Consider the following 11,822-nt stretch of genomic DNA (forward strand, 5'->3'; position numbering starts at 1 on the left):
ATATCGTAGGAAAATCTTAATTCATTTATTTTTTATGATACTTAAAATATGAATAAATATATTAAATACAAATCTTCGGGAAGTTATGAAGACATCTTATCTATGCATGCATTTTTTAACTCCATTCCAGGCAGAAAACACCACGCTAATTAAATTGAAACATGCCAAGCGATCCATCTCCTGTATACATGCTTCATTATAATTTCAATTATGTATACCCCATGCGATACGGAAAAACACAAGAATATGCTTTCCTACAGTAACGTCCCTCTGCTACACCCTTTCAACACTGTAGCAAATGCGCGGAGCATTCATTACGTAGCGGCTCGTGAAAGAGTGTTCATTTCTCGTATTATCAACTTGCAATACACTTACGTAATACATAACACACTGCTGTCATGCAAAGAAAAGTGATGATAGAGGAAGTATTTTCGGTCGTAAAGTTAAGTTTGTTTCCATGTTGGAGTTGGCCTCTGCCAAAAGATGCTACAAAATTTCAATTGCTCTCTGTGAAACTGTACTACTGTTTGTGTATAATTGTGGAAATAAGCTTAATACCACCGTTGATATATGGTATCAAAAATAATCTTGATGATCCTACAACCTTAGTACAACAAGTTCTTGTAATGAGCAGCCTTCTTCACACCATTTCTAACTTTATTTTTTATATGATTAATTACCATCGTATACAGGTAATTAGTATACTTTATGGCATTGAAAAGTAATATTTATAATCTACTACTGAAACTGATAGTCATAATATTTGTAGATAAATAATATATAACATTAAACAATCAACATTACATTATTTAATAAATCATGTTTTACTACTATGTTCTCTATATAAAAAATTCTTTTAAATATTTATTTATAGAATGTTACTTTTGAGATGATACATTTTACCAGCTTCATGAAACCACATGAAGAAGTTTTAATTCAACGATACATTGACAAATGTGTGGTGTATCATGGTATATCTATATTTATTTTCTATTCGATTACATTAATAACTCTAGCAATACCTTTTGTAACGGAACAGACATTTCCAATACTAGCCAAATATCCATTTGATGTGTTTTATCAACCGCTAAAAACAGTAATCTATATAAATCAATCTATGGCCGGAATATTGGTATCAGGACAACTATGTACGAATATTTATATGGCCCTGTTGCTCTGGTTTGCATCGGCAAGAATTGAGATACTAAGCACAGAATTTGAGAGAGTTACAAATATCTATGAGATGTACAAGTGTATTAAAAAACATCAAGAATTACTGGAGTAAATATCATAACTTTTATTTTACGTGAGAGAGTAATGATATAGTTAAAAAATTTTAATTACACAATTTTTGACGAGCATTAATGCACTTAGATATTCAACAGAAGTTGCTCGTGTTGCTCGTCCTTTCGTGTTTGCATCCGTATGTTGCAGTATAACTTCCATAATAGCAAGTTTTCTGTTGTTTATTACGGTAAATACATGTCATAGACCTCTAGTATTCATGTATGTATATTCTAGTTTATTCTAATAAGTTATGCATATAAATAAATCACGATCATCCATCGCATACTTCAAAAATTAGTGATAGGCTAGATATTACGCGTGTGCGTGTGCGTCATTATATTCTTTATGTACTTATACAGAAAGAAAATAATTTGATCGAAAAAGTTTAGTTTATGAATATCAATATAAAAATAAAATACATATATACATATACCTCTACATATATATACACACATATATGTATAATATACATATGTATATTAATTTTTTTAATAGAAACAGCCTACAGTAATACTAATACAGTATTTCGGATTAAGTGCGGCATGTATATCAGAAGTATTTATGTATAACTGGCCAGGAGAACATTTGATGTTTACGGTAAGTTATCACTTTATCATTTAAATTTGTTACAATTAACTTCAATTTAAAAAATATTTATTATTTTTCCAGTGCCATGACATCGGACAAGTAGTGTTCTCGAATATTCTCGAAAACAGTCATCTAACTAATTTCATTGATATATGGAAATGTCTACAAATTATTATAATGAGAAGTCAAAAACCAGTAAAGATTTCAATACCTTGTTTTATACCCGCATTATCTCTTAATTATTTTACATCGGTAAGATCAAGTTTCAAATTGATGTAAAAAATTTATCTTCTATTTTAAGAATCCATACATACAGGGTGTCGGATTCGATTTGGACGACTCCAAAGATTATAGTAGATTGGGTCAAGCTGAGAAGAAAAGTTATACATATACTATTTTACAAAATTCGTAATTATTATCGCGTAATTAAGAAAAACGTCTGAGCCAATAAGTGCACGGAGGAACTGAAGGCCGGACTCGGCAGACATGCAAAATGGTGTATTATTCTCCTACCACCAGAAAAACTTTTTCGGCGCGGTGTCATATGTCGTGCGTTCTCTCGCTGCGCGCCCCGTTCGCCCGCTCACCGCTCCCCGCTCGCCCCCGTCTCTCATCGATCGATGCGTGACTCCACCTCTCGCTATCGATTCTGAGAGATGTCAACAAACACACCATTTTGCATGTCTGCCGAGTCCGGCCTTCCGCTTCTCCGTGCACTTATTGGCTCAGACGTTTTTCTTAATTACACAATAATAATTACGGATTTTGTAAAATGGTATATAACTTTTCTTCTCAGTTTGACCCAATCTACTATAATCTTTGGAGTCGTTCAAATCGAATCCGACACCCTGTATATTTACAAAGTGTATCAAAGTATATGATCGACATATATGTTATTTAATATACAGTAATATGAGAATATTATTATATACATGTAATTATATATCTATATATACAAGATGTTGCTATTAAGTAACGAAACTGGTGGAAAAACTGTGGTCTATGATTTATTATTACAATCTTACAACTTAATTATTATCAACATCAATGATTTTTATTGACCGTATCTGGCAATTAAAATTCTTATTGCGAAAAATATTACCCCAACCAGGATTCGAACCTGGGACCTCCCTCAATCCGTGACGGGCGTCTTACCAGCTCGACCACTGGGGCTGTGATAATACTCGCAATAACATATATTAGTTAAGAGGTTGTTTACGCGTCTATTTCGACTTTTCAGAACAGTGCGTCGATCATAGAACTTATAAACATGGAAGGGGAAACGGATCGGCACAAGTGAAGCCAAGAAACTAGAATTCTGTCTCGTTCTATGACTTTTCCTCGAAATACGCATGCGCGGCCTAAACGAGATTACAATAACGCATGCGCGGCCAAAACGAGATTACAATAACGCATGCGCAACGATTTAACGCATGCGCATAACGGACCAAAGTCATACAGATGTTGGACTCAGTTTCAGCTCACGGAGAGTATATGCTATTCCCCTTCCATGTTTATAAGTTCTATGGCGTCGATACGGGTTGTCGACCTATCACTGAACTGTCGATACGCGATTTTTAAATTTCCCTTTCCTCTGCCCTCCCCCCGATCCCTTTTCCCCCTATTACGGAGGAACACCATGTTTTGAGGTCAATGGTGTATAATAAACTATTAAGAATACTCTTAAAAGTCGCCTGCAGTTTTTCGCAATAAGAATTTTCATTGCCAGATACGGTCAATAAAAATCATTGATGTTGTTAATTACTGCTGGCGACTTTTAAGAGTATTCTTAATAGTTAATTATTATCCTCTTCAATATACACCAATACACCGTTGCATACGAATTTTCCATTGTTAGAAACAGTGTCGCAGATCATCATATATCAATCCCTTCAGTAGACCCGCCATTTTCCCCTTTTACCTCATCGACAGTCTACTCTCTGAAAGTCAATCAGTTGATTATCACTGAAAACACTGCATAGTCATTACTTTGTAATTATACAAGTAGGGTAAGGTGACCAAATGCGGATCAGCAATTTGACGAGTCGCTAATAAGTGACATAAAAACACCTCAATGTTTTTTACAATATCGACAATATAGCATATAGTTGAAAATATATAAAAGAGCAAAATTTACATTAATTACTTTAAAATGTCGCTTATTAATAACTCATCAAATTGTTGATCCGTATTTGGTCGTCTTACTCTATACCACTGAAAATCGCAGTGGTATACTTATGACTGTAAATCAGTGACTATTCATTGTTTTCAGTGCTAATCCGCTGATTGACTTTTAGACAGTAAAAATGAGTTCCCTTCAATTCGGATTTTACTTTAGGAAAAAGGTAAAAGTCACACGGGGATAAATCCAGTAAGTGCGTGGACTAGCACTGGGATTCTCTTATCAGTTAGAAACTACTTTATGGACAGAACATTGCGACCATTGTCGTGATACGGAGAATCTACGTGGTGTTCTTCCATAACTTGAGCCTCTTCTTTTGCTTACTCGTTCTCTCAACTTAGTCAGAAGGTAATACTGCTGATTAACTTTCAGACTGTGAATGAGATAAAGGAGAAAAATGTGCTGCTAAAGGGATTAACACATAATGTATGCAAAGAAAGTGTATAGATAAAGGATAGAAGTATGTTGAAAGGAATGACAGTTAAATTGAAAGATTGTAATAATAAGCCACAATTTTGATTACAAGTCTCATTACTTAATAGCTACACTTCGTATGTCTATACATATAATTGTATATATATTATATTTTTTAAATTATTTCTACTAACATATGAATGAAATTCAGATTCAATTCAGTTAAACCATATTCTTTATCCTTTATTTTCTTTGTTTTGCAACTCCTATTCTAGCATTGTTTATTGTATCCATTTGCGTTACCACTTGATACTCTTCTATGTATACTTATTCTTAGTCACACAAATATAAAGTGGACGGAGACCATGACATAAAATATGTCAAGTAATATAAAAGCATGAATATACAATTAAATTCCTCATTCTAATGAAAAATATTCGAATTTTATTGTATATTTTTTTAATAAAACTATCTATATAAATTGATGTACTATTAAAGATAATTAATAATTGCTTCAATGAAATTATTAAAATAGTAATATACATATACAAAGTGGCATAAAAACAATTTTAATTTTAAATTATTCTTTTAAAGTGCACAAACAATAACCACATAAATATAATCTTTTATGCATAAAAAATTACTTTTCTATTAATATGAAGAAACATTTAACTACATTTATTGTTGTATGTTACAGTACCTTTCTACTATATTCTCCTATTTTACAACACTGCGAGTGATGATGAACGACAATAATTAAATGTAAACTACATATGCACTGAAAATATTTGCTTTACACGAGTAATGTTTACACAGAAAACAATTTCTCTGTTGTGACGTATAGTTAATTATTATAATTTATTTTACATGTTACAATATCTTTTGATTCTATTCTTGTATCTTACAAAATACTGCGCGTAATAATAGATAATACTCAATATTTTACATAAACAATTATCTAATATTTGTATGAAGAAAAGTTGTTGTATTACGTTCACGCGCACTTAAAATTGATACAACCAATTAATACCGATAATATTGTCAATTAATTGACAATATTAATTAATAATATTAACATTATTGCCGTGACCCTGTGGAGTCGGTCGTGAAAATGATACTACGTTTTACGCCTCATATGCATAAAATTGTATAATATGGTGATATAATAAAATGATATATAGACGTCATCCCACTGAGATATCTTTCTCGTGCTTCTCTACTATTACCATTTTTATTTTACATCAATCTTCACAAAATAATGTAAATATGAATATTTAATATAAGTCTGATTAATAAAAATTATGTCTTAGGGCTTGAGCAAACATTAAAACATAAAACATTGTCTTAAGAGTACAAGACAGCCATTCTGTTCAAACCTTAATACATAATTATTATTAATTATAATAAGTCTTATATTAAATATTCATGTTCAGATTGACTTTTAGAGAGTATTACGTAACATTCTTTATAAATGCGCAAATAAAAATCTGTCGAATAAAAGATTATTTGAATCCAATTAAAAATTTTATTCGATAGAAACAGAATCAAACTAGAGGGCCTCCATCGCCCCCGCCGATTCCAATTGGCGATCCTCTTTCCTTTACTATGTAATATTTAACATTTTTCAAATAAAATTACACATAAAAATTCAGTATGCTTACAATAACACAAAATTCTGACAATGCGGAATATTTTTTACGTATCGAATAATATTTCCAAAATTATTTTACTTTATTAAATTTAATTTACATAAATAATCGCGAGTAAAAAGAGAATTAATAAAATTTGTAATTTATTATTTTGTAAAGAATCCCTCGAATTTATTAACATTTTTTTAGTAACTACACACTGTTAAAGTTATAAACTAGAAGCTTACCAAACGTGTAATAATTTTTGTCTTATTGGGCGCATCCGATTATACAATTAATATACTACAATATTATATTTTCGATGTGTCTATTTATTATAATATACAATAAATACATGGTAGTTACAATAAACGAGAGTGCAATGTAACTACTTTTTAAATTTTTGTAATTATTTTATCTACAACAAGAGTAACAAATTATATCCCTTGTCCCTGCCCACCCGAATTCTACCTATATCGGTATTCCAATTCATAGATTATTCATAGAACTATCTGTCCATTTTCTTACCTACATGTGTTTTAATCTAACAACCCTACAAATTTTTAAATAAAATTTATTTATTTTAAATAAAACCGCGACGCGATTCTTAGGGATACTTGGGATTTTAACTCGCGCACAATTGATATTTAAGATGTGAATAAAATAGCATACATACAATAGTATATATCCGGGATGTCATACAAAAATCTTGATTCGCTTCTTACTTTCTTATATCTAAAATATCCATAAATACCTTAGATACATGTCTTCGGGTAATTACAAAGGCTTCTTGTCTCTGAACTCATATTTGCTAACTCTTTTACAGGCAGGTAATGTTACGGCTTAATGAATCCAAACACGCAAGGTGATTCGTCTCTCACATACATGCTTCATCATAATTTCACTTATGTACGCTTCTTACTTCCTTATATCTAAAATATGCATACATACCTTAGAGTAATTATAAAGGCTTCTTGTCTACGCACTCATTTGCTAACTCTTTTACAGACAGGAAATGTTACGGCTTATTAAATTCAAACACGCAAATTCGTCTCTCACATACATACTTTATCATAATTTTATTTATGTACGCCCCACACGATACGGAAAAACGTAACATGTATTCTTCCACACTTCTGCAACAACACCCCTTTGCTACACCCTTTCATCGGTAATATGGTAGCGAATACGCGGACCATTCATTATGTAACGGCTCACGAGAGGATTTTCCTTTCCCGTATCATTAAGCAGTACGTTAGCATACATCGCGCATTACAGTCATGCAAAAAAAGCTGTTGCTAAAGGACGTGATCTACGCCGTGAAATTAAGTGTGACTTTAATTTGCTGTTGGCCGTTAAAGCGAGATGCGACAAAATTTCAGATATTCTGTATGAAACTGTATCACTATTTCTGTATTGTCATGACTGCGTGTCTAGCGGTACCAATGACATATGCTGTCATATGTAGTCTTAACGATCCTTTTAATACAGTACAAATAACTATTCTAACAAGCGCCCTTTACCATACCATGGCTAATTTCATTTTTTATAAAATTAATTACCATTGCATACAGGTAATCAATTATCTGTTAAAACCTATAAGCACACGGTGGTATTGTTCAATATTTCCTGTAATGTAACGCGAGCGACGTCGCAATGCAAAAAGAATTTAGAGAAGTCACACTGCATTCCATGTATATCTTACACTATATTCTATCATGGAACGTCGCCAGTTTCGTAAACTTGCAAAATTCTTTGTACCACGATGTGGTACAACTTGTGTTCCTACTTGTGTTGCTATCTATTGTTATCTATTTAAGCAATAAACCAATACTTTGTAGAACCTCGTAAAATTCATTGCACCATTGCGAACAGGTACATTAAACGCAAAGTAGTATAAGAGTGGTAACACTTTTAGACTGACATTTATATTAACTGAATTTAATAAACATTTAAAACATCATGCGTTTATAGGAAATATTGAAAGATTCATATACAAATTACTCACGAATTCACGTTTCTTATCTCTATATCTTCTATGTCAATAACAGTTATTTCAATATTAACAGTAATTATTTACAGAAAGTTACTCTCGAAATGGTACATTTTAATAACGTAATGAAACCACAGGAAGAAATCGTGATTCAGCGATATATTGACAAATATTTGTTGTTGTATGGAGCATCTCTGACTACTTTTTACACGATGACGGCAGTAACTGTATTCATACCTGCTGTGACGAAACAACCATTTCCAGCACAAGCCAAATATCCATTCGATGTGTCTTATCAACCGCTAAAAGCAATAATCTATGTACAACAATCTGTAGTCGGATTCTTTGTATCAGGACAACTATGTATAAATATTTATATGGCTTTATTGATCTGGTTCACAGCGGCAAGATTTGATATTCTAATTGAAGAACTCAAGACAGCTACAAATGTCTATGCGTTGTGCAAATGTATTAAAACACATCAAGAATTACTCAAGTACGTAAAATAATTTTTATCTATCTAATATAGGAATAATCTAGTTTAGGGAACCTCAATCTCTTTATGACTCACAAGCCGGATTGGTTCCTCGTAAAGTTTTATCTGACTTGCCATAAAAATTTCGATTTTTTCTTAGTGATTCTTTACTTTGGTTAAAATAAATTCCATTTATTCAGAAGATGAAAAAAGAAGAATTCTTTAAACTCAGAGGTTTACAAAATGTTCTTTACATGTCCTCCTCCCATTTCCACACATACTTTACACCTTATATATCACAAACGATTTTCGAACTCTTCCAAAAATTCCCAGCTGTTTACTACTTCAAAAATATTGATACTTCGATCTACTGTGGCTTTTGCTCCTGGTTTAAATTCTCTGACTTCTTATTATGGGGATCTCTTTAAAATATGGTGTTGTTTTTACCAAGACACGAGAGAATACAAAATACAAATAGTTCGAACAAAAGAAATTGTTGAAAACTTCGGAGGTTGAAGAATTGAAATTATATGTATATGATATAGATATTCCTTTGATTTTGTGACTTGGTGGTCGTAAATTGTAACTTTTATCATATAAAAAAAATGTGATATTTTATATTTATGCGATTTTTAAAAATAAAAAATTTTCTCCGGTCCTCAGTTATTACAAATATTTTAATACACCTTCTGTACAAAAAAAGATCTTCACAAAAGGACCTCCAATTTGAAAAGATTTAAGCAATGCTGATTTATTTAGGTATGCAGCCGAAGTTTCAATTGCTGCTCGTCCTTTCGCATTTATATCAATATGTTGTAGCACGGTTACCTCAATAACAATTTTCCTTGTACTTATGACAGTAAGTACATGTAACACATTATAAAAATTTACTATTTATACATATTGTTTCCTCTAAATTTATGCATTAGTATCATGATTATCAAACAAACTTAAAAGAAACAAAAATAGCCTATAATAAAAATTACATGTATGTAATATACATATGTACATCATCAAATCAGTATACATATGTATATTCTTGATTTACTCTCACAAAGAGGAAATAATTTTAATAAATTAAATCTGAAAATTGTAGTGTAAGGGTATAAAAATATAAGAACATTACAGTATATCAATATTTTTTAATAGAAGCCACCTCTACCAGTTTTACTCCACTTATGTGGTCTGTTTACAACAGGTATAGTGGAAGTATTTATGTATACGTGGCCAGCAGAAATTTTGATGCGTACGGTAAATAACTTGTCATTTGAATTTACTATTTTATTTTGTGCAATTAATTGTATTTTAAAAAGTATTTATTATTTTTTCCCAGAACTTTGAGGTCGGAGAACTAGCATTCAATTTACTCGAAAGCCATGCCAGTAAAATATGGCGACGTCTACAATTTATTATAATGCGATGTCAGAAACCAGTAATAATTTCAATTCCTGGTCTTTTGCCGGCACTATCTTTTAATTATTTTGCAACAGTAAAATTAAGTTTTGAATTGATTTGAAAAAATTGATTAAAGACACTAATACATCCTCCTTATTACGTATTTAACATAATCACAAACAATTCCATATTTTTGCAAGTTTTCTATTAACACTTATTTTTATTATTACTTAATATTTAAACTATAAAATAATAAAATAGATCTTTGAAGATAAAAAGCATACGAATAAAATTGCAATGGAATCTTTATGGATTATCAAACATTTACTTTGTTCTATGTTACAGTATCTTTCGACTATACTCTCCTATTTCACAACACTGCGTGTAATGATGGACGACGAATAAATGAAAGTAAACTCAGTATTGTATACGATTGAAATATACTTGAAACGACTATTTTAAGTAATTAAAATTTGCACTACAAAAAGTTCTTGTACTGCGTTTTTGTTAAAATAGTCAATGTCTTGAATAGTTGTAAAAATACAATTATTGCACCAGCAAACTCTCATAATTGGTTTGACTTGACGATGATAAATTTAATTTAATTGTACTTATTATCGCGCAATACCCTGAGACGGGCTATTGTATTTTAGGATTTATTTTCTTTTGCCCTTTCGGTGACTTTATCCGATAGCCCTCACCTGACGCGGCCGGGTCCGAAGCCGTCAGGGCTCATTATAATTACAGTGCTGAATTCCGCGGGCAGTTTGAACAATTAATGATAGGCGCCAACTAATTTTTACAAAATTAGTAAACGATCACATACCACGTTTGAAATGATAACTGGATTAGAAAGATTAATGAAAAAAGGTGGGGGGTCATTGGAGGGACCCTGGAGTTTTATTGACTCTATCATATCTCAAGTTTGAATAAATGGCTCCGAAAAAATCTCAGGCAGAACACTTAATTTTATTTCCTTTACTTACGGTCTAAATCAGGAGCCAGCTCGACAAACTTTCAAAGCAATTTACGGGTTGGCTTACACACTAGGTTTTAGCAACCACGATTCACCGTAATGATTTAGAATAGGAGGTGTGCGACGATCAGACTTCTCGGGGGCTGACTTTGGGTCCGCTATCCCACCGGGATACGCTCAGTCTCACGGCTTTCCCAAGAGTGCCGTTGCCGAATTTCCTCGGTCCAACGGCCCCCAGCAACGGGTCAGTCCGATGCCGTATTATAGCGATGGTCTGCGCGTGCGGTGGTGGTGCTATTCCATCCCCCGAGATTGAAGTCCCGACCTCCGGTCGTTTTCGGCGGCGGCCGATTTGCTGTATGTTTTCGTTCGTCAGGGAGGAATTCTTGTTATCCACTCCCCGTTCATGTGGTTGCTGGCCAATTCCCGCTAATTGCTCTTTGTTAATTATTAGATTAAACTGCGTGGTTCCTGCTTCACCAGATTATTATTATCAATAAATTTAACGTTTACGTACGTTCTTACAATTATATAAACTAACTATTATATAATTGATTTTTGCGCGGAAACTCCCGACGAGTCAGATCGAGTCGATGTCGATGTTGAGAGGAAAAGATATTAATTTTATAGACTGTCACAATCCCAATCAGCGAACAATGTTCTTGAAATGTTTTTCAATATTTACTTTTTATTAATTATGCTGTACAATTTATGTATATACAATCTTGATATACATACTTAATTGACTATTAATGGAGTGAATTCATTAAACTGCCGTTGTAACGTGTCAATTATGTTGTGACTGCCCACATCGGGCAGGGAGAGAAATTAACATACATTACATATCAATATGCTAATAAACAAAGGAGGCTTGCGAGACAATT

General features: G+C 32.4%; 2 protein-coding genes across 4 annotated transcripts; both read left to right on the plus strand.

Moving 5' to 3' along the window:
• Window positions 1-384: 384 nt before the first annotated feature.
• LOC105557415 lies at window positions 385-5,651 on the plus strand. Of its 2 annotated transcripts, XM_012004663.1 has the most exons (7): window positions 385-692; window positions 875-971; window positions 1,056-1,281; window positions 1,375-1,474; window positions 1,783-1,884; window positions 1,957-2,127; window positions 5,169-5,651. In XM_012004663.1, the coding sequence occupies exons 1-7, from the start codon at window positions 399-401 to the stop codon at window positions 5,229-5,231; spliced, it is 1,053 nt and encodes a 350-aa protein (XP_011860053.1). In that variant the 5' UTR covers window positions 385-398; the 3' UTR covers window positions 5,232-5,651. The 2 variants fall into 2 exon arrangements, with proteins under 2 accessions (XP_011860053.1, XP_011860052.1); XM_012004662.1 differs by having other exon boundaries at window positions 875-1,281.
• Window positions 5,652-6,511: 860 nt separating this feature from the next.
• Window positions 6,512-10,536, plus strand: LOC105557416. 2 transcript variants are annotated; one of them, XM_012004664.1, is made up of 6 exons: window positions 6,512-7,673; window positions 8,182-8,588; window positions 9,327-9,426; window positions 9,717-9,818; window positions 9,901-10,056; window positions 10,308-10,536. In XM_012004664.1, exons 1-6 carry the CDS (start codon window positions 7,380-7,382, stop codon window positions 10,365-10,367), a joined length of 1,119 nt encoding a protein of 372 aa, XP_011860054.1. In that variant the 5' UTR covers window positions 6,512-7,379; the 3' UTR covers window positions 10,368-10,536. The 2 variants fall into 2 exon arrangements, with proteins under 2 accessions (XP_011860054.1, XP_011860055.1); XM_012004665.1 differs by having other exon boundaries at window positions 6,521-7,673; window positions 9,901-9,999; window positions 10,308-10,535.
• Window positions 10,537-11,822: the final 1,286 nt, after the last annotated feature.

Source organism: Vollenhovia emeryi, unplaced genomic scaffold (assembly GCF_000949405.1).
Source record: "Vollenhovia emeryi isolate VEMERY1.0 unplaced genomic scaffold, V.emery_V1.0 DF939493.1, whole genome shotgun sequence".
Lineage (NCBI taxonomy): Eukaryota > Metazoa > Arthropoda > Insecta > Hymenoptera > Formicidae > Vollenhovia > Vollenhovia emeryi.